This window comes from Ptychodera flava, chromosome 2, assembly GCF_041260155.1.
Source record: "Ptychodera flava strain L36383 chromosome 2, AS_Pfla_20210202, whole genome shotgun sequence".
Lineage (NCBI taxonomy): Eukaryota > Metazoa > Hemichordata > Enteropneusta > Ptychoderidae > Ptychodera > Ptychodera flava.
In genome coordinates this window covers 12,542,652-12,563,807 of record NC_091929.1, presented here as the reverse complement: position 1 = coordinate 12,563,807, position 21,156 = coordinate 12,542,652, and the positions used below count along the sequence as shown (strand labels likewise).

Here is a 21,156-nt window from a genome sequence, read left to right as displayed (position 1 = left end):
CACAATGCATTGCGAATTCAATATGTCTGCGCTCATGAGTAGTAGTCACTCTTATTTACTTTCGTTTTGGTTTTCGGGGTGTTAATTCCCGCGTTATGAATATTTCATAGTTCTTTGAACGATATTGCCAAGTTTAGGTCTCTTATAATAGGGAACGTCAGTCAATCTTTCGTACGGCGTCGTCGAAGAGTTAGTTTCGTTATACAGTTTTTTGCTGTTTATTTACTTCGGTTCGGACGTTTCCTGGAAAGATAACACAAAAGTTCATACATCACCGTCGTCGCGTCGATTTACCTTCGTTTCGGCGTTTTATATTTGTTTGACTCCAATTACGATATCCTATCGGACTTTCTTGGATAAAATAAGTTGGCAGATTTAATTCGTCAGTTACGACAGGTACTAGGTAAGTTCAGACATGAATGTTATGGAATGAGAATATTGCCGAATGGTCACCTCCTAGCTCCTCCGACCCCCAGGCTTTCGACTCAATTAATGCAAGCAAACCGCCACTGATGTGATGATATTCTATTGCATCAGTTGCGGTTTGACGGTTTGCTTGCATTTAGTCGAAAGCCCGGGGTCACCTCCCAGAGCGATTCGTCAGGGCTCCTAATTCAAACCGACAGCTGTTGCCCACATTAGCTGCAAAATTGTAGCGCTACGGTGAGGCGGTCGGTGATTTTTGGTTTTTGCGACTTCGCTCACCAGTAGCGCTACAAGGCCGATGGCCCTGGGGAGTATCATATAAGCGCACCCCACTCGACCAGGCGTGTTGAGGTGGAATGCAACATATTTACTGCATTTGGTCGTACCGATTTATCACTACTGAAGACTAAACAGTATACTGCACTAACTTTGTCGTTTATGGGGTTTGGAATTTGTTCAAACACGACGATCGCGTTCTGAAACATTTCTGGGAGCCGTCATTACCAACTTCCGGTAATGGCGGCTCCCACAAACACCGACGCCCCACGCTCAATGTTTTCAGAACGCGATCGTCGTGTTTGAACAAATTCCAAACCCCATAAACGACAAAGTTAGTGCAGTATACTGTTTAGTCTTCAGTAGTGATAAATCGGTACGACCAAATGCAGTAAATATGTTGCATTCCACCTCAACACGCCTGGTCGAGTGGGGTGCGCTTATATGATACTCCCCAGGGCCATCGGCCTTGTAGCGCTACTGGTGAGCGAAGTCGCAAAAAACAAAAATCACCGACCGCCTCACCGTAGCGCTACAATTTTGCAGCTATTGCCCATTCATATCAGTTCATAAGCAACAAGTTTCTTCACTTAGCCCCAGAGTCTCTGGCAGAGGACTGAGGTGGAGATGTAGTACTATCATTTCTGTACACAGTCAGAAATCGATTGCATCTTACCATTATCAAATTTTTTCTACTAAAATTGCAAGTTTATGTAGGCATATATAGGATTTTTAGCCAAACTTTTCTGTTGACCCGCACTGGCTCGGAAGGTTGTTGTGATTGGTTGACGAATGTGATTGACAGTCGTGAAATGGGACCGCCTCAAACACATCGGAAATGGCCCCAAATTAACACATGGAGGGTAATAGCGGTAAATTAATGGCCAAAAATTAACGCATGGAGAGTAATAGCGACAAGGAGAACATTATCTAAGTGTCGAGCCTGATAGTGTGCATCGTGAATAAGGTTGTTGCTAATCGGGCGATTGGCGGTCGGTGATTTTTGATTTTTGCGACTTCTCTCACAAGTAGCGCTACATTGCTGATGGCCCTTGGGAGGTTAAAGTAAGCACATCCCACTGGACCAGGCGTGTTGATGTGACATATGCTACATATTTACTGCATTTGGTTGTACCGATTTATCACTACTGAAGACTAAACACTTAATACACTAACCTTGTAGTTTATGGGGTTTGGAATTTGTTCAAAAGCGTTGATCACGTTCCGAAAACATTTTTGCCATTCTGGGAGCCGCCATTACCAACTTTCGGTAATGGCAGCTCCCAGAAACAGGTGTGCCCCACGCTCACTGTTTATGGAACACGATCGACTGGTGAGCGAAGTCGCAAAAAGCAAAAATCACCGACCGCCTCACCGTACCGCTATGATTTTGCAGCTACATCGTATAAGCTCTATAAGCCTTGGCCTTTAGCCGGTAACACACAGCCCTGTCATGCAGTGCTAGGTACATGTAAGTCCATGATGTGACCAAGTTTGTCTATACATCAAGGTACTGGAAGCAAACCTGATAAAAGTACAAAGTAGTAGTTCATAATTCCATATATCAGTAGTGAACTTTGAACTGTGTAGTTTCTAGGTAAAGTGTGCAGTAGGAACTTCATAGCAAATAATAATCAGTCCTCCAGACACGTTACATTCAAGATGCCTGCCAGTATTTAAGCAAACTAGTAGTAGTACATTTACCTGTCCTGATAGTTGCCTCACGTACCTGGTATTTTATTCCTCTGATCTCAGCAAACCACAAACTGTGCAATGAGTTCCATCCATCTTCGGGTAGAGCTCTGTAACATTTCGCCTACCTGGCAAAAAAAAAATTGGACAGACAGGCTAGACTATGAGTCAAGTAGATGAACAATTTGCTGGGAAATTTGATGCTTGTTTCCCTTGAAATTTTATCAGTCCTACCCAAAGTAGTACAGCTTCACTGTTTGAGTACAGCCACAACATCCCCAAAAGCCCCAAGGTTGCATTATACCATCATGGTACATGTAGCTTTATGTTGCAGGACTCTTTGTTACTGGCTATGCCTCCAACCACAAACCGCTAAACCGCTTACTTTGCATCAGTTTCACAGAGGAAGGACTTCCCACTGAGAACAGCTGATTTTAAATTCAAAACTTGTGTCGATCTTCGTTTTTGGCTCAGCTACCTCATCTGAGCACATGCTGTGCTCAACAAACGTACAAAAAACACATTTTTTCTGTCTCAATGCTAGGAAACTGTCCACATCCACTGCCATTATGGAGAACAAACCCCCACACTTGCAAAGGTAGTAGATATGGATGGTTATAGTTTCTTTGCATAGCGACAGAAAAGTGGGCTTTGTGTAAGTTTACAAGTGCAGCTTAGCACATCATGTTCTCAGATGAGGTAGTTGTGACCAAAAACAAAGATCAACACAAGTTTTAGATTCAAAATCAGCTGTTTTAAGTAGGTACATATCTTCGTCCGCAAAACTCAGAGTCAAAACCCAGTGGTTTAGCCTATGACAGCTGGCAGGGCTGTGGTAGGAAGCACAGCTGGTAATAACACACAACGCTGCCACTCAGAGCTACACTGTACCATGCTTTTGTATGTTTGTTTTTTTCAGGCCAGCATGAGCTCCAACGACAAAAGGAGAAGAGCAAGAATCCAGGGGTCGTGGGCCCCACCACAACCGAGGCGATCTGCTGCCGCAGGGGGTCAAACCAAAACTGAAGATGCCTCTGAAGTGAAACATCAGAGTAGAACCTCATTCGGACAAAGTATCCCAGAACAAAGATTTCAATACGTTGATCAAGGTCAGACCAAACGAGAACAGCCACCAGACATATGGATTGAGTAAGACATGTTTCAACTTAAAACATACGGTATATACACGTACTGGTATGGCATGGCCAACTTATTTTCAGAAATTTAAGTAAGACAAATTTTTCCTGTCATCTTGTTAAGAAGTCTTAAAAGCACCTAACAGTATATCTTACCCTGTCAAACTGAATCAACATTAACACAACTAACCAACATAAAATGATTTTGATTTATGAGACTTTCTGTGATCCATACTTGTGTAGAACAAATGTTCTTGTGTCAAACATTCATGGACACACCACATTAAATTGTAAACAGTTTTGGATCACAAGATTACAATTTGTTCTCCAACTGTTCATCGTGATGGTATTTTTTTTAAATTTTGCCATTGAGGGCGCCAGTCACAACCACAGTACTGTGACTGTTAGTACCAATAATTTGTCATATAAGATCGAGTTGCAGTGTATGTACCTGGACATTTCATCAAAATGTACACAATATATTTATTAGGTATGACACTTGGTGGTTAGGAAAGAGATCATTGGTAAATTTAGGATGGACAGTTAGGCATTACACTGGGTAGATAGGAAAGAGATCATTGGTAGATTGGGAATGGACAGTTAGGCATGACACTTGGTAGTTAGGAAAGAGATCATTGGTAGATTTGGGATGGACAGTTAGGCATGACACTGGGTAGTTAGGAAAGAAATCATTGGTAGATTTGGGATGGACAGTTAGGCATGACACTGGGTAGTTAGAAAAGATATCATTGGTAGATTTGGGATGGACAGTTAGGCATGACACTTGGTAGTTAGAAAAGAGATCATTGGTAGATTGGGGATGGACAGTTAGGCATGACACTTGGTAGTTAGGAAAGAGATCATTGGTAGATTTGGGATGGACAGTTAGGCATGGCACTGAGTAGTTAGGAGAAAGATCATTGGTAGATTTGGGATGGACAGTTAGGCATGACACTGGGTAGTAAGGAAAAAGATCACTTGGTACTTAGGAAGATATCAGTGGTAGGTTTGGGTAAACAGATATGCATGGAGGTTTGAGCCAGAAAAGGTGCATGAAAAAAGGCAGAAAAGGTGCATGAAAAATTTAAGGCAGATTGGAATGACTTACGAGGTTGAGAAAGAAGGCATCATTAGAAAATGAAAATGATAGGATAGGTTCAAACCACAGTGGTGAAAGGGTTGAATGTGAGATAATTATTTTTTTCTTTTTGTAGGCATGAAAATGAAGATTACATTCTCAGTGATGAGCCGTCTGGCATATCAAGGTTTGTTTTTTAACCTTGTGAAAATTAAACTCATTAGATCCATCATTTGATCACTGCACCTTCTCCTTTGTGTCGCCTATTTGTTTAAAGCCTTGAGATATCTTTATTTTTTGAAAAGAAACTGTTCCATAGGGGTTTGAGAAAGGTAGCTTGAACAATATGCATGTGCAACACTCAATTTGTTTACGTGTTCCATGTTTCCTTGGAGACCCAAGAGTAGATCAATCAGAACAAGTAATATTGCTGCTTATTTTCAGAACAAGTAATATTGCTGCTTATTTTCAGCTCCTCATAAGGTCATACCTGATTGGTAGATTTCAATTATTTACAGCAAAAACTTGAAAACTTGAGTTTCAAAAGGATACACTCAGAAATCTTCATTGTATTTCAATATTGCTGTCTCTGTGCCTCTCAAAATTTGACTCTTGGCATGAAAGTAGTATATACCTCAAACTTGAAAGCCTTGTACTTGTGCTCTGACTTTCCTCAATGGAACTTTAACCTAATTCTTTCTGAATCTAGAATATAAATCATAGATCACCATGCAAAGTTTGGTACTAGAGAAACAAATTACCTGACATTTACCGACATTTGAACTATAAAATGGCTTCCATCCCTGTGTTATCTCTATGGTAAATAAGAAATGAAATTTTTTTATTTTTGAAAAACTAAGGGTGGTGAAAATTTTTCTTACTCCAAGAGCTTTAAAGTTGACTCCCGCAAGTAGTAGATCAGAAAAGAGTTGTCAAAAATTGAGAGTTGGAATATCTGTCCCGGAGGCTAAATCTACCTTAAAACTAGATTTTTCAATTAAAAGTTACTGAAAGGGAATGTTGCTAGAAAGTGGCATAAATCAATTCAGAGACCAGATGCAGATACGGTATTGTATATGTAATGTGTATGATGTTACTGTAAATGAGTGTTCTACTGTCTATCTATCAATTTGCATGTAGGGGTTAAGTAAATCTAGATTGTTGAAGAAATCTGACCCTAAATTAGCAATCTCATGACGCTAGCAATCTTGTGATGCCAAATGTCATGGCATGGTCACCCTCCTTGGGACCTATTACTTACAGGCACTTCACTGCTTTATTCAAATTTGGCTCACTAACAACTTCAATTATGTATCACCATTTAGCAAGCACAAATTTGTTGAAAGTCAGAATATGCTCAACCTGTTGATTATACTCTTTATGTAAGTTTAAAAGTTAGAGTGAATATTGTCAACTGAATTATCATTACAACTTTTGGAAATATTGCAATAAAAATATAATACATGTACTATAACACTGATGGCAATCAGAACAGAGGGGCAAACCTTGCAACATTTAAAACACAAGTATTATTTTAACTTTCCACAAGGCCAAAACTGTAAATAATTGGTTTTGAAGTGCCAGGATTGTGAGCAAATTTTATATTTTATTGGTAATTTACAAGCATTTCAAAACTCAACAGAAACACAACACAACTTCACAAGATGTGAAAACACCAATTTCAGCTACCCGAGGGATCTGCTTAAATCTAAAACTTGTTTTCCTCTTCTAGAATAAGGTACTATCCCAAATTCTTTGATGAACAAAAATTAGACAACATGTACTCAACGCTTAAGGAAAAGTTACCATGGGAACAGAGAAGAGATGTCAAACGCAGTAAGTCTGTTTATTACGTTAATTGATCAAAAAATCACTTCAATCTTCCATCCTATCTGTCATTATGTATCATAAAAGCTCCACCACCTTGATCTGCTGATGTATTTTCCAGGTGTTTGTGAACTTTGTAAAAGAAAGTTTCTTCTTTTACTTGAAGATTTTATGTCAAGATGTCCGGTGTTCGTTTTATCAACACTGTTGATATGTGTAGGATATCCAATGTTAGTTTTGACAATTTAAGGTAGTATGCACCTCAAAGCTGAAACCTAGAGCTAGACTTTTGCTCAAACTTGCTTTAGGAAACTTTCGGGCTGTCAACCTTCTTTCAAAATTAAGAATAGCAAGTCATTGTAAATGACACAGTCCCCACTGGTTATTTGCATGATTTTATCAGATATAACTGAATTTATAAGTAAAAATGCACCAATTAGAATTGTACTACTGGCAAGCATGGGTATATAAAGTCAGAGGTATACATCATAGCACCTTGTCTTTGTGTCACATTTAAAATTAAAACTTGGTCTTGGCACATCAAACTTTTGGCTCCAGCTTGACCAAAATTAAAACAAAATAGCCACCAGGTGGCCAGATATTCAAATATGGTAAATATCTTTCTTGACTTTGAGTTAACTGCTAACCAAAAAATAGACAACACTCTGCATAGTATAAAGCCAACCAAAAGTTGCTTGTAAGTGTGCTATGATTGGAGTTAGTCTTTGTAAAGAGCAGCTGTAGGGAATAAATGAGATACAGCCAGTTTCATTGAACCTCACTGATATGGTTTCTGGTATACTGTACGCAAATTGTGTACATCAAACACTTGACGTGTGATATGACACAAACAATACAAAGTCTCTTACAAGAGATGCTGTGTCAGTAAACTCGTGGCAATTGCCAAAAACACTTCAAGGCTCTACCGCACAAATTATTGCAATGAATAAACAATAGGATGTTCATTAAATATTTGATTTTAAATTTTGACATACTGCTGCCTGTGAAGTAATGCATAGCAACTTCATTCTTCCATTTGGTTCACATAGCTTCATACTTGTTGCCAATGGTCAAGAGTACCAGTCGACAAGAGTACCTTTGAAAAATATGGCTAAATTGTGATCTGAAAAAAGTAGTATAGTTAAAATTGTTAAAGGTATACAGTCACCTGTAATCTGAATATGCATATATATGGTCAAAGGGATGTTCCCTTGTATTCAAAATGCCCATGTGAGGGCGCTGTTTTTAGCAGCCACCCGCTTAAAATCTGTGATTGGTTTGATTTTTTCTTTCCATGGTAACTGTGGCAAAATTGGAAGAAGTGACAGTATACCTATAAGATATGTGCATGGAATTATAGGGAATAACAGGCAATCTAAAAAAGATTATTGCTGTTTTGTTTTTCACAGATGGGGAGTCCTATTTGCAACCAAGGTTGACAGCATGGTTTGGTGATCTACCGTATTCTTATTCTGGGGTCACACTTGAAGCTTATTCAAATGTAAGAAAAAAGCTTTTCATGCATGAAAACTATACAAGCTATTGCCATGTTGTAATTACAGTGCATACATAACAAATCTTTACATGTGGTTAAAGTTATTCGGTATTAATAGGCAATCAGAGATTTTACGCAGGTGGCCGCTTTTTAAAAAGGGCGCCCTAAACGACCATCCATGGCATACTTAGCAGAGTCGTCTGCATGACCTTTGACATATCAAATATGGAGGACCGACAGCTCCCTTGCACCTACAAGTAGACCGGGTTTCTGCGACTGTTTGGTCACAACCTGTTACCCCTTCATTTACTTCGATCGGTACTGGTTTCAATTGCACTTAACTGTTGGTTACGTCCATGGTCAATCGTATCGACGGAAATATTTAAACTTCGCGGTGAAGAAAATGGCATCCTCTACAACAATCAGTCAACAACACGTATGCTAAGTCCCACCCACTTTACCATATATGGAATATGCAAATTTAAAGTGACTGTGTGCCTTTAACTTCCATCAAAATGAGGTTATTTGTATGACCTCAACTGTTTAACCTGGCATTGGCTGAACTCTGTATTCCAATACGAAGATATTGACCCAAGTTACGGCTATTACCCTTAGTATGTATCCTGAAAGTGAAAGACTTAAACTTTTGCTCAAACTGTCCTCAATGAAACTTTTAACCGTTTTCTCACCAAATCAAGAATAATAATCAGGGATCACCATGCAAATTTTGGTACAAGAGAAACAAATTACCTGACATTTACCAATATTTGAAATTTAAAATGGCCACCGTCCCTGTATTAACTATAAAGAACAATAAAATTTTCTGTTTTCTAAAAACTAAGATCGTGAAAATTTTTTTTATATTCCAAGAGCTTTAAAATGAACCCCCACAAGAGGTAGATCAGAAAAGAATTGTAAAAGTTTGAGAGTCCACCCTAAGCAGATAGACATTGTGCATTTGTATGTGGCATTGCCATTGTTGTTATCAGTAATGTTCATGTACTGCCCTCTCAGAAAAGTATTCAGATGACATGGATTGTGGCTGTCATATTTTTCTTAATATTTTTAGCTCATATTTGGTTTTATATATAAATACCAAAAAGAGCTTATATGATGAGTCTAAGTGGCGTCTATGTCTGTATATTTGTGGGTATGTGCGGATGTATGTCCGTCACACACAAAGGCTCCCATACCGCCAAAGCTACCGTCTCAGTATTTGGTGTACAGGTAGATGTAGGGGTTGAGATGTGAATTTGTTCAAATGAAACATCAGTGTCAAAAGTGCAAATGAGGTAAGAAAAAGCGAAATTCTGAAACAGGCTTGAAACAGGCTTACTCCACTGACTTGAGTCATTTCCTGTCATTGTCATTGAACTGTTACATATTAACAGACCTGCTCAAACCATATGCAGTAGAGGGGAGGAAGACCGTCAGTAGAGGGGAGGAAGACCGTCTGTGGTCAAACTAAGGAGGGCTAGCTGCCTTTCTGCTATGCATGTTGCTAAAGTTGACCTCCAGTACCTAAAGTTTCAGACCTTAATTACTTTTGTCATTCTTGTTTTTCTGGTTTAAATATTTCTTGTTGTTTTTCTGGTTGTACTGTGCAGAAATCATTGTCATAACATCAACGTAGAATTTTCCTGCACTGAACAGATAGAAACAACATTTATTGTTGATCTTTGGTACCCATACTGGTATATACCAATTCTGATCAAATTTGAGCGACACCGTATAATTGCGGTATTTTTTAAAAATATATTTACATCAAATTAAAATAGTAACCACTTTTTTCACAGTGGAATCCACTAGTTGCTGAAATCAAGAAAAAAATAGAAGACAAGACAAAATTGCATTTTAACTCTGTGTTAGGAAATCTGTACCGCAACGAACATGATGGTGTGGAATGGCATGCAGATGACGAACCCTCGCTTGGAAAGAATCCGACAATAGCGTCAGTTACATTCGGGGAGAGGCGGACTTTTGAAATGAGGAAGAATCCTCCCCCTGTAAGTCAAACACTTATTTTCATTTCAAAAAATTATTGACTGTTTTGACATCCTTTTCAACTGATTTTAGTCAAAAGTTTGTTGTACATATCATTTATGTATAGCATAGGGATTCACTTGGGCCGGTTGCCTTCTACAATCTACAGTACTTTTTTTACAGTGGTTTGTGTTGAACCATTGGCAATACGGGAACTAGACATACTGTTTGAATTGAGGAGTTGCCAACGCTGTTAGGCGCTGTTATTATCGTCTTGGCAGTAATATCAGTCAGTAACAAAGAAATCAACTCTGCAAAAGTTGAAACATTGTCTGGAAGGAGGTCATGTGTAGTCAAAACAACACCGCACCTCCACACACATTCCACTCAGAATGCATAATTTTCAAGCATTGTTTGTGAGGATCTGGTGTTGTTTTGACTACGCCTAAACCTTTCCAGATATTGTTTCAACTTTTGCAGAGTTGATTTTTTTGTGATTGACTGATAATACCGCTGGATCACAGTTACCCCTGACAGTGTTGGTAACTCCTAAAATTAGACAATATGGCTGGTTTCTGCATTGCCAACGCTTCAACGCAAACCATTGTAAGTACACTTAAAGTGGCACTCCCTATTGGTAATATTTTTAAAGCACATGTTTTTAATACCAATGGTCGATATTTGACGTGGCGACTGCACGTGGAGATAAAACATGTCTTCAAAAAAGTAAAAGTTTGAATTCTGGTGGCCCACCTAAATTCAGCTTCCGAACTTCGAACGTTCGGCACTGGGGCCATTGTCAACTAAACTATGGAGTACGAGTCTACGCTTACGCTGCTGTACGCCACAGTACTACTCACGTCGGTGATCGGTCATGCCCCATGGGAGAAAGCTGAGTCTTACTGACTTGGTGAAAAAACGAAAAACAATTTTTGCTGATTCCACCAGAATTCGCATAGGTGACTAGCACAGTTACGTGCGGTTGATACATAGCGGCGCGCGGGGCGAACCACAAGTGCTGTGTGGCAGACGACAAAATGTAGTCAGCGGAGGCGGTTAATATTTAACACGTAAAAACTGATGTCTTTGTGGTATTGGTTAAAAATATAATACAACTGATTTAGATAATGAAAACAACAAAAACTAAGGAGAAGTTTTATAAAACTTACCTGAGGTAAAGGCATAATGCTGTATATAAAGTCTTTGCAGTGGAAATTTAATTAATTGCGTTGTTCGAACGTATTGTAGACTCCCTAGAATATCATCGATCTGCACAACAACACACCTTCGGGGGATTTCGGGTCAAAATCAGAAACAATCGTAAAACTTCGAGATGTGAAAAATACGCTCGGGAAATGACATGTTTTTAGCTCCGCTGTCAGCGACGCGGAGCTTATCAAATAGGTTGATTTTCCGTCGTCGTCGTCCGTCGTCCGTCAACAATTGCCTTCTGCTCTGAAACCGCAAGTCCAATTGCTTTGAAATTTTATATGCAGTTCACTTGGGGTGACCTCACTTAAGTTTGTTCAAATTGTGGTGATATTTGCATATTTGTATTTTTGGGGCATTTTTTGGTGTTTTTGGTAAAAAAATCTTCTACTCTGAAACCGCTTGTCCGATTGCTTTGAAATTTGATATGCAGTTTACTTAGGGTGACTTCAGTCAGATTTGTTTAAATCGTGGTGAAATTTGCATATTTGTATTTTTAAGGCAATTTTGTCATTTTTGGTAAAAAAATCTTTAAAAATCTTCTTCTTCAAAACTACAAGTCAGATAGCTTTGATATTTGGTACATATGTCCCTAGGGATGATCTATTTCAGATTTGTTCAAATTGTGCAGAAATATGCAAATTTGCATTTTAAGACAATTTTTGCCATTTTTGGTCAAAAAATGTTTTTTTTTCAAAAAGTACTGGTCTGATAGTTTTGAAATTTGGTATACAGGTTTCTATAGATGAACTTAGTAATATATATTGAATTTCTGATGAAATCTGTAATTTTGTATTTTTGGGGCAATTTTTGCCATTTTTGGTCAAAAAATGTGTATTTCCAAAACTGCTCATCTGATAGCTTTGAAATTTGGTATACAGGTTCCTACAGATGAACTTAATGATATTTATTGAAATTATGATGAAATCTGCAATTTTGTAATTTTGGGTTAATTTTTTCCACTTTTGGTCAAAAAATGTGTATTTCCAAAACTACTCATCTGATAGCTTTGCAATTTGGTATAAAGGTTCCTACAGATCACCTTAATGATATTTATTGAAATTATGATGAAATCTGTAATTTTGTAATTTTGGGGCAATTTTTGCCATTTTTGGTCAAAAAGTGTCTTTCTCAAAAAGTACTGTTCTGATAGCTTTGAAATTTGGTATATAGGTTTCTACAGATGAGCTAAGTAATATATATTGAAGTTCTGATGAAATCTGTAATTTTGTATTTTTGGGGCAATGTTGCCATTTTTGGTCAGAAAATTTCATTCTCAAAAAACTACTCATCGGATAGCTTTGGTTGACATGTTCTTAGGGATGATCCGATGTGATATATTCAAAGTATGATGAAATTGTGTATTTTTGCAGCTTATTTTAGCCACTTTTTTCTGGCCATTGCATTGAGCTATCAAAGATTTCCACCTTCTTCATCAACATGTGTCAAAAATAGTTATTCTCTACATAAACACAGCGGAGCTATATCGGCCGCTAGGTCGCTTGTTATCGATTTCTCGGGATCCGCGCGCAGTCACCACGTCAAATATCGACCGTTAGCATTAAAAAAATGTGTTTTAAAAATGTTACCAAGTGGGAGTGCCTCTTTAAGTTTGTGTATACTTTCTCACTGCTGGAACTTGAGTACCTCTGATGGTATCACCTTAGTCATGACTTGAAGACAGATTTTTTGTCAAATAAACTTGCTATGCCACAAATGTTGATCAAATGGGTTAAACATGTGAAAATCTTGATGAATCCAAAACTCACAAGCTGCTGCTATTGGTCTAGATGCCTTGATATTGTATACATGCATTGCTAGAGAAATCCTTATTCAGATTTCTGCAAGCTTGCAAAAAAATTTTTTAAATTATAATTTTTAACTTTTTAAAGATTTTCTTCTCATTTTCCTTCACAAATCCCAAACCACTGAACACCCTTGAGTGAAAGGTGCATCAGATAGCCTTACACTGTCATTCGCCTATGGACATGGTGAACTCATAAACCATATACATGTAGAGTCCTTAGAATGTAATGTTTCGAGGATGTAACGTTGAGACTCTTGTCACTTCTCATACTTTTAATGTTTAGAATTACACTTGACATGATACATTCTTTGCTGCAATGTCCAAGTAGTGCACCTAAAGCACAGATATTTGGATTTATAAATGTTTATTATAATATAATATTTTGCCGATGTGCGATTGTTGGACATGACTTTGGGAGTCAGAGACTGTAAAGTATATTCTTGGACAATAATACAGGAAAACTTGTTGCATAGTTACAGCCAATGGACTTTGTAATAATCAGGGCTCGAACTTAACGGTTGCCCGCTTGCCCAGGGCAGGTAAAACCTGACATCGGGCTGGTAAAAATAAATTACACTTGCCCGGTCTGGCAAGTGATAAACTTTGATCAAATTTACATGTTCTGGGAATAAAAAACTCAAGAAATTTTGTTGAACAATGTTCGCTGTTATCGAGTTTCAAGTCACTGAAACGGGTATCACAACCAACAAGCCGGCCGTCAACATTCAGCGAGTGATATCCAGCTGTTGTCTTTCCTCCCTCTGGAAGCCTAATCTCATTAATGTGAAACTTGCACTTGTTTGTCGCTAGTGACTCCCAGGGGTGTTGGTCAGTAATTTCAACAGCCACTTGGCACGTGGAGACCTGACTGAGACAATGCAGACTGTACGTCATGGTGAAGCAAACCACCATGTTTTCATGTAAATTTTTGAAATCCAAGCCTGATACAGATTCCGGAACAGGATCTGTGTCAGGGGATACAGTACACGTTCAACCGGCTGGCCACTCAGAAATCGACAGTGATAAAGCGCTAGCTAATGGTGCGGTCGCAGCATCGAGTTCAGTGGAAAGTATCAAAGTGAAGAAGCAGAAGTGCGATATATATAAAAGAAACGACAACAGAAGTTTCAAAACTCCTGGAAAAGAGATTTGCTGATGCGAATATCGATTGATTGATGGGCCACCCCTTCAGCTATATGACCCCAATCCTGCACTAGAATATTGGTGGACGAGTGGCAAGATCACGAAGACAACACTGATGGATCGTAACAATTAACATGATTATCAATACAGACAAAAGAGAACCTACATTGATACTGTATGATGCCTTCAGCCACATTTTGAGATTGCTTTGTCTTCGTGATCTCTGCCCAAACAATGCAAACAGACAAAAAAATCGGGCAAGTAAGATTGTTCATTGGGCAAGTAAAATTTCTGGAAACTTGCCCGCTGGGCAAGTAGGTAAAAAAGTTAAGTTCGAGCCCTGAATAATGTTTTTGTAAAGGGAAAGGTTCTTCATTAGCTTTATCTCTGAGCAAATTGACTATGTGCAAATTTCAAAGGAGAACAGGGGCCATAATCACATAAACAGTCAATGTCAACAACTAGTTTATGTAAGAACCAGGGATTAAAGACTGCCCCTTTAAATGACTCTTGCAGGAAGAGAAGGGAGATTACACTTACCAGCAACATGTGAAAATACCTCTTCTGCCCGGTAGCTTACTCATCATGGAAGGTGCAACACAAGTAGACTGGCAAGTAAGTAATATTGGAGTGGAAAATATGAGGCTTTTTCCAGATTGTGCTTGTCGTGCTTATTTTCTAATGTCAATAGTGCAATATATGCAAATGTTATGCAAATGATAATGCAGTTGATATATTAGTTCTTTATCCATTGTCAACTCTCTATCCGTTTAACAACACTGCAGTGTTTATGAAGAGTATATATATATAACCCTTTTCTCTGCCAGACAGTATCACTTCCCTAAACAGCCAACTCAGTGGAAAGCGGTATTGAGCCACAAAACATACATATACCACCCATTTGGCTAGGTCTGTTCCAATAGCTTTAGTCCATAAAAATCATGTTTACAGTATCCTTGATTTCTAGGGCCTTCAAATGTTCAGTTTTTTGTTAAAATGCAACAAATGGGACATATTGTACTTCACTAGTTTTAAACGAACTTGACCTAATGGTGAAATATAAACTTGGCAGGAAAAGGGATAACGAACCTGACCTTTACAAATACTCTGTGATTAGGAGCATTTATCCTTATTCATGCACAAGTTGATAAATTTGATTGAACATTTCCTTTCTATTGAGGATACTCCTCTCTGCACAGCACTTTGCCATTGAAAAGGGTTATCTGAGATGCACTGGTTTATACTCCGCTTAGGGTAGAATGTACCTCAGGGACAGATATTCAGACACTCAAACTTTTACAATATTACTTTGTCCTTCCACATGTGTGAGCTCATTTTGAAGCTTATGAAGTACTCCCATAGGGATAACACAGGGAGGGTAGCCATTTTGATTTCAAATATCAGTAAATATTTGAAAATTTGCTTCTCTAGTAGCAGAATTTGCTCAGTGACCCGGTTATTGTTCTCTTGTTTTGAAAGAAAAATGGTTTTGAAAGTTTAAGTCTTTCATTTCCAAGGTGGGAAGTATCGTAGTACAAAGCTTAAGGTGGTGGAAAGGCTATTTTTGCTCCAATTCTTTTCTCAGAGTAATGTCAAGTTTCAAGTGTTAGAATCAAGATATTTAGTTCAAATTTGCAGGATAACTCCCTTAGTTGATATTTCCTCCAAAGAATATAAAAATTGTATATTTGCAGCCATGATTTTGAAATATGACACCAGTAAATTAAAATTTAATTTTTCATATTTTTTTTACATATTTGAATTTAATAATAATTGGATAGTATTAATATTACCAAATTAGTTATAAATATGTTGACACTATTTATTGTAAGATTTGTACGGCAGGATTTGTAAATAAAATTTGTTTTTATGATTTTACATGGGTTTATATATCAAAAAATTATTAAAATTCTTTCAAATTTCAAAATGTGATTTTTCAAAAAGTACTTCAAATACAGGAAAATTGTGCCGTACAAATCTTATCTGTAACCTTGTTAATAGGCTGTAAAAGTCCATGTCCATATCTCATTTCAAAGTTGGATTAAATTGGTATACAATTATGTAGGAAAACTGTTATTCTGTCAAAAATGTTGAAAACAAGCCATATTTGCACCCCTCTTTTGAAGTCATAGAGCAGTTTTTTTGGTTAATCTCACTTTTGACACCTCTTTGACACTCAAAGAATCTAAAAATGCATTACAATAGCAGTCACTCACTCTGAATGCCAGCACCACCTTGTCAAACTTTCCTGAAAAACAGCAAAAATGACTTTCCCTTTTCAAACATTTTATTAACAGCTAGGGGACCTCTACCATAGTTAATACACTAAGGACTCCCCAACTTCTTCTTATTTGGTCAGTTTTCAGAAGTTTTAACAGGCTATAACTCTGCAATGCCTTTGTGCCCAAATGTCTAGTTTTTTTTATTCCACAGAGAATGTTGACTACTTTTATATTTTAATAGTTTTGTTGAAATTTATAACTGACGCTCTAGCCTTTCCAACCACCTTAACCTGTTCTTCTGTGGCCACAGCTTAGCATTCAAAACAGATCGGAGTTTCTTTCTTGTCAAGGTTGCACTTTTCTGTCGAACATTTTGCTCAAACTTGCTAATGAAAATGAACCTTGTTTATGACAGTCACATGGTATGCAGTGACAATTTTATTTAAAAATTGTGGATAATTTACTTTTGTGCATGAAAAATGAAACCCATTTCATTTTACTCTAATCAGCCTTTTACCAGCCTTGGGGTTCTTTAGGGTGATCTTAGTCAGATTGTTCAAATTATGGTGAACTTTACATATTTTTATTTTGAGGGCAATTTACCCATTTTGGACAAAAAAATAATCACTGAAACAGCTGTTTGCTTTGAAATTTGGCATTCAGGTTGCTACGGCTGACCTGAGGTATGTTCAAATTGTGATGAAATTTGCATATTTGTTGGGTAATTTTTGCTGTTTTTCATGAAAAAATCTTCTCTGAAACCACCTATCAGATCACTTTAGAATCAGACATGAAGGTCCCTAGGGATGATCCATATCAGTTTTACACAAATCATGACAAAATCTGCCATTGTTTATTTTTGGGGCAATTTTTGCTGTTTTGGTTAAAAGATTCCAAAAGTCTTCTTCTCAGAATCCCTTATCTGATTACTTTTGTATGCAGGTTGCCAGGGGTGACCTGACTAAAATTTATTTAAATTATGTTAAAAATTCCATATTTATATTTCTGGGGCAATATTTGCAGGTTTGGTCAAGCAAACTTTTGTTTGGACAGTTGAACCATGCATAAATGTTAGCAATCTTGTAAAAGGCAAAGTGTACCACCCATGATCTTCATCACTACCAGTCACAGTTGTCCATGATGTATGCAAATGATCACTGCTTGGACTCTTTCCCGTCCAAAAATAATCTACAGCATATTCAGATATCTGCTGCTGCCATTCAAACATGTCCCACGTTCATTAGTATTCTCTTAATTGACAAACCATCCCACAACTATTATCTTAATTATCTGTAATATCAGAATGAAGCTAGGTCAGCCGCTAAGGGACTTGTTGATTCTGAATAGGGATTCTGATTAGGTTGAATTATCCTAATTACTGGTAATAAGCTTCATCAAAGGTTCATCAAAATTCAAACCTGCTCATTTGTCAACATCTAGAGTTCTATTATTTCGTAATCTAGTATTTCTGTAAGTTCGATATTAAGATATGTTTTCTTGAATATTTAAAAATGTTTATCCATTCACCGCTTCTGAGATTGAACTTTGTGCTCCTGGCCAGAATCCCATAAAATGATTGATTTTTTAATGGATTTTTGTTTGCAAATTTTACTGACAATTTTAATCTGTAAAATGTAATTCCGTTGAAGTACCAAAGGTTTGTTGTCTTCACAGTTTTACACACAACGAGGTGGATTCAAAATTTCTGTTATAAAATCCCAATGGCAAACATCTATGAAATTACTGACTGAATAAAAACTAGTTTTATCTAACAATGTAACAACCTTCTTTGTGAATGACATATGATGTAAATAATTACTTTGTTGACTTTCTTTATTTTCCAGCATAGAATACCAAAAGAATACCACAGCAAAGGTCCCAGGATCAACCTCACTTACCGCATAATATATCCACAGTAAGGAGATGAGATTTAAAGCCCATTTAGCTGTATCTTTTTGCAGTATTGTCAATAAGACAGTGTGAAATCAAATGCAACTTATGTAAAAATGCTTACTGAAGTGTGATCACAGAATGTCGTTTAATCCTTTGAACCCGGCTTGGAAAAAAAATGTCTGTATGATATCATAGGTCATCAGGGGGTCAGGGTGCAAAGAGTTAAACATTTGTGACAAACACACAACTTTGATTTTTAATTAATTAAGGCATGTGTGTAAGTGTAAGCACATGAATATAATCGATAGAATCCAGCACCAGGTATTGGTCTCATAACATTTTCAAAGATAATATAGAAACCCATCTCTGTCTAGAGTAGATGGCATTTTTGTATTAAGTAATGCAAAAAAGATATTGCTGATGTGCAGCATGCTTGGTAGGTTATATCTTATTGGTCGATTGTCATATTATTCTCATCAACTTAAGGAGTCTATTTATATTATACAATACAATGATAACGGTAAGATTCAGCCAAGGAATTGGATAACAGCTTCAGAGACGCTGCAAATTAGCCCAAAGGTAGAGTTAATGGGGCTTTAATGTGTGCAGAATGGAAGAAAAATTACAGTTTGATACAGTCGGAGTGTTCACAATGACCATATCATGACATTTACTTGCATTTACCTTTGAGATAGATTGTGATGAACTTGTAGCAAAGTTTTAAAATATTTCACCGACGAGTCGGTGTGAAATTGAAACTTTGATTTTTTCCCAGTAGAGTTACCGCAGTGTGAGATATCAGTGACATTTATCTGTAAATTTTAGTTTATTTGTTGTAAATTTGTAACTTGTGAGAGAAACCAGTAAAAACTTAGTAAACTTTAGGCAATTGTTTCACTAATCTAAATCTAAATCACTGATCCCAAATTTTTATTCTTGGTTAAGCCAGAGGGTAGTTTAAAGTTTCTGTTGGGAAGTGTGTGCAAAAATTTAAAACCTTTTAAAAGACGTGTTACCTTTAATAAGAACCTTGAAATTTAAGGTGCATGGTTCAAGATTTGTCTTATTCTCCCTATTTCAGAAGTCTGTAAAAATTTAATGTAATCCAATTTTATTCACTATTGGCATCTGTACATGAAATAATGGTAGTCTATAAGAGTAGATTAACATGGTGAAGCAAATTTTTTATTTTATATTGTGCCATAAAAGTTGAATTTTAAAGTGATGTATATAGAGATATATTATGTATGTGTGCATGCATATATGCATATATGTATGTGTACTTTATTAGGCATATGTACGGGATACTGTGTTGAGAATTTCTCTGGAACAAATACAATTCATGTATTTAAATGATGGGTAAGTCTGTAAGACACAGAAATATTTCATCTTCAAAAGGTAAAATTAAATATGTACATTTTTTGCTTGAGAACATATTTGATTCTCAATATCATTTAGCTGTAAAAGTTGTATAATTTGACAAAAGTAAAAGCAAATAACTGTTGTTAACAGTTCTAACAGATGTGTCGACAATTTATGACTGTTACTGAAAGGTTTTAACCAACTATTGATTCTATGAGAATGCACATTTTCAAATTTTGTGCATCTGAAAAAATGGTGAGCCAAAATATCTCACTCTAGAATAATGTTTAACAGCAATAAATGCACTATGCTATGTGAACTCAGTATTGTTAATTTATTGTAATGAAATCGAAGCTTACTAAAGCTACACTCCAAACATTTTAGAATTAAATATATGCATGGCATTGAAAAGACATGGGTTGCGTATTTGTCTTAAAAGATGGCGAAAATAGCTTTCCGGGGCAAGTGACCACAAAGCTAGCACATATGTAAAAATCATCCTTGGTGAACTTCCCCTTAAAAGATGTATTAAATTACATCGACATGAAAGCACACATTAACTCAAAGTGCAAACATGCCTATTAGACACTCACATTCACGTGGCACGGACGTATCGACCTACCTGGCTGACAGACCATCGTCAGCAAACTCAACAAAATTGCACCTGGAGGACAGCTTTGATGAAATGTTAGATAAGACCTCTTCATGTTCTTTGAAGAATTAAGTTGCTTAAGCTCAGTGTATCACAAAAATGCCACAGGGTTTGATCATCGCAATATATCAGATGGCTGGCTGCAAAATCAGCTTAGTCTGTCTCGGTGTAAACCTAATACTACATGTACATGTAACAAGGGACTAGAGTAATACGACTAAGGGTTTGACCATTAGATTTTGTTAGAGGGTGATTTTTTTTCAAACAGCAGAATCAAATTGCAAAGAAAATATTTGTAATCATGCTATTTTTAAGAAAAAGATATATTAACATTGGGGTTTGCTGAACAAAGGTTGAAAATTTTCAAAAGATTAGTGTATACTTCACAAAGTAACCCAGCACTTACCAAATTCTGGAATGTAGAAAGAATTGCATGCAGGCATTCTAGAGACCTTATTGCAAAATTTGTATAAAGCATTCTGGAGCCCCTATTTGAAAATCTACAGGTCCATCCCTTGTCAAAGTGTCTTTACTGAAAGTTTAATGCACCGTACAAAACACCCAAGTTTAGAACATCTGTTGTACAGTTAGCCAGCCCCAGACAATTATAGCCTGAAGCGTGTCTTGTTTCCGTGTCAGAGTGCACACAGAAGACATTTTGAAAAATGAAAGTGTAGAGACCGTGTCAGTGACCAAGCTGACCCTTTAACCAATAGTCTGAAAGCTGTAGATTGTAATTGAAGACAAATCTTGGCATTTTTACATTTGGACAAAAAGTACACGTTTTTAAAGTGACCATGCAATCAAATTTTTAAAAGTTACAGAACGGTTTGTGACATATATCTGCCTAAACTTGGAGAGTATGTCGAAGTCGACAAAAATAGAATTGTAGACCATCATTGGCACAATCACTCTGTTAATCATGGTCACTGAAAAATGCACATTTTGTAAACAA

At 37.0% G+C, this 21,156-nt stretch overlaps 1 protein-coding gene across 1 annotated transcript; it reads left to right on the top strand.

Annotated features, from left to right (window-relative positions):
- Window position 1: 1 nt before the first annotated feature.
- Window positions 2-19,963, top strand: LOC139114734 (alpha-ketoglutarate-dependent dioxygenase alkB homolog 3-like). The gene is made up of 8 exons (XM_070676613.1): window positions 2-403; window positions 3,314-3,543; window positions 4,745-4,795; window positions 6,341-6,444; window positions 7,845-7,936; window positions 9,727-9,936; window positions 14,589-14,687; window positions 18,139-19,963. Exons 2-8 carry the CDS (start codon window positions 3,320-3,322, stop codon window positions 18,211-18,213), a joined length of 855 nt encoding a protein of 284 aa, XP_070532714.1. The 5' UTR covers window positions 2-403; window positions 3,314-3,319; the 3' UTR covers window positions 18,214-19,963.
- Window positions 19,964-21,156: the final 1,193 nt, after the last annotated feature.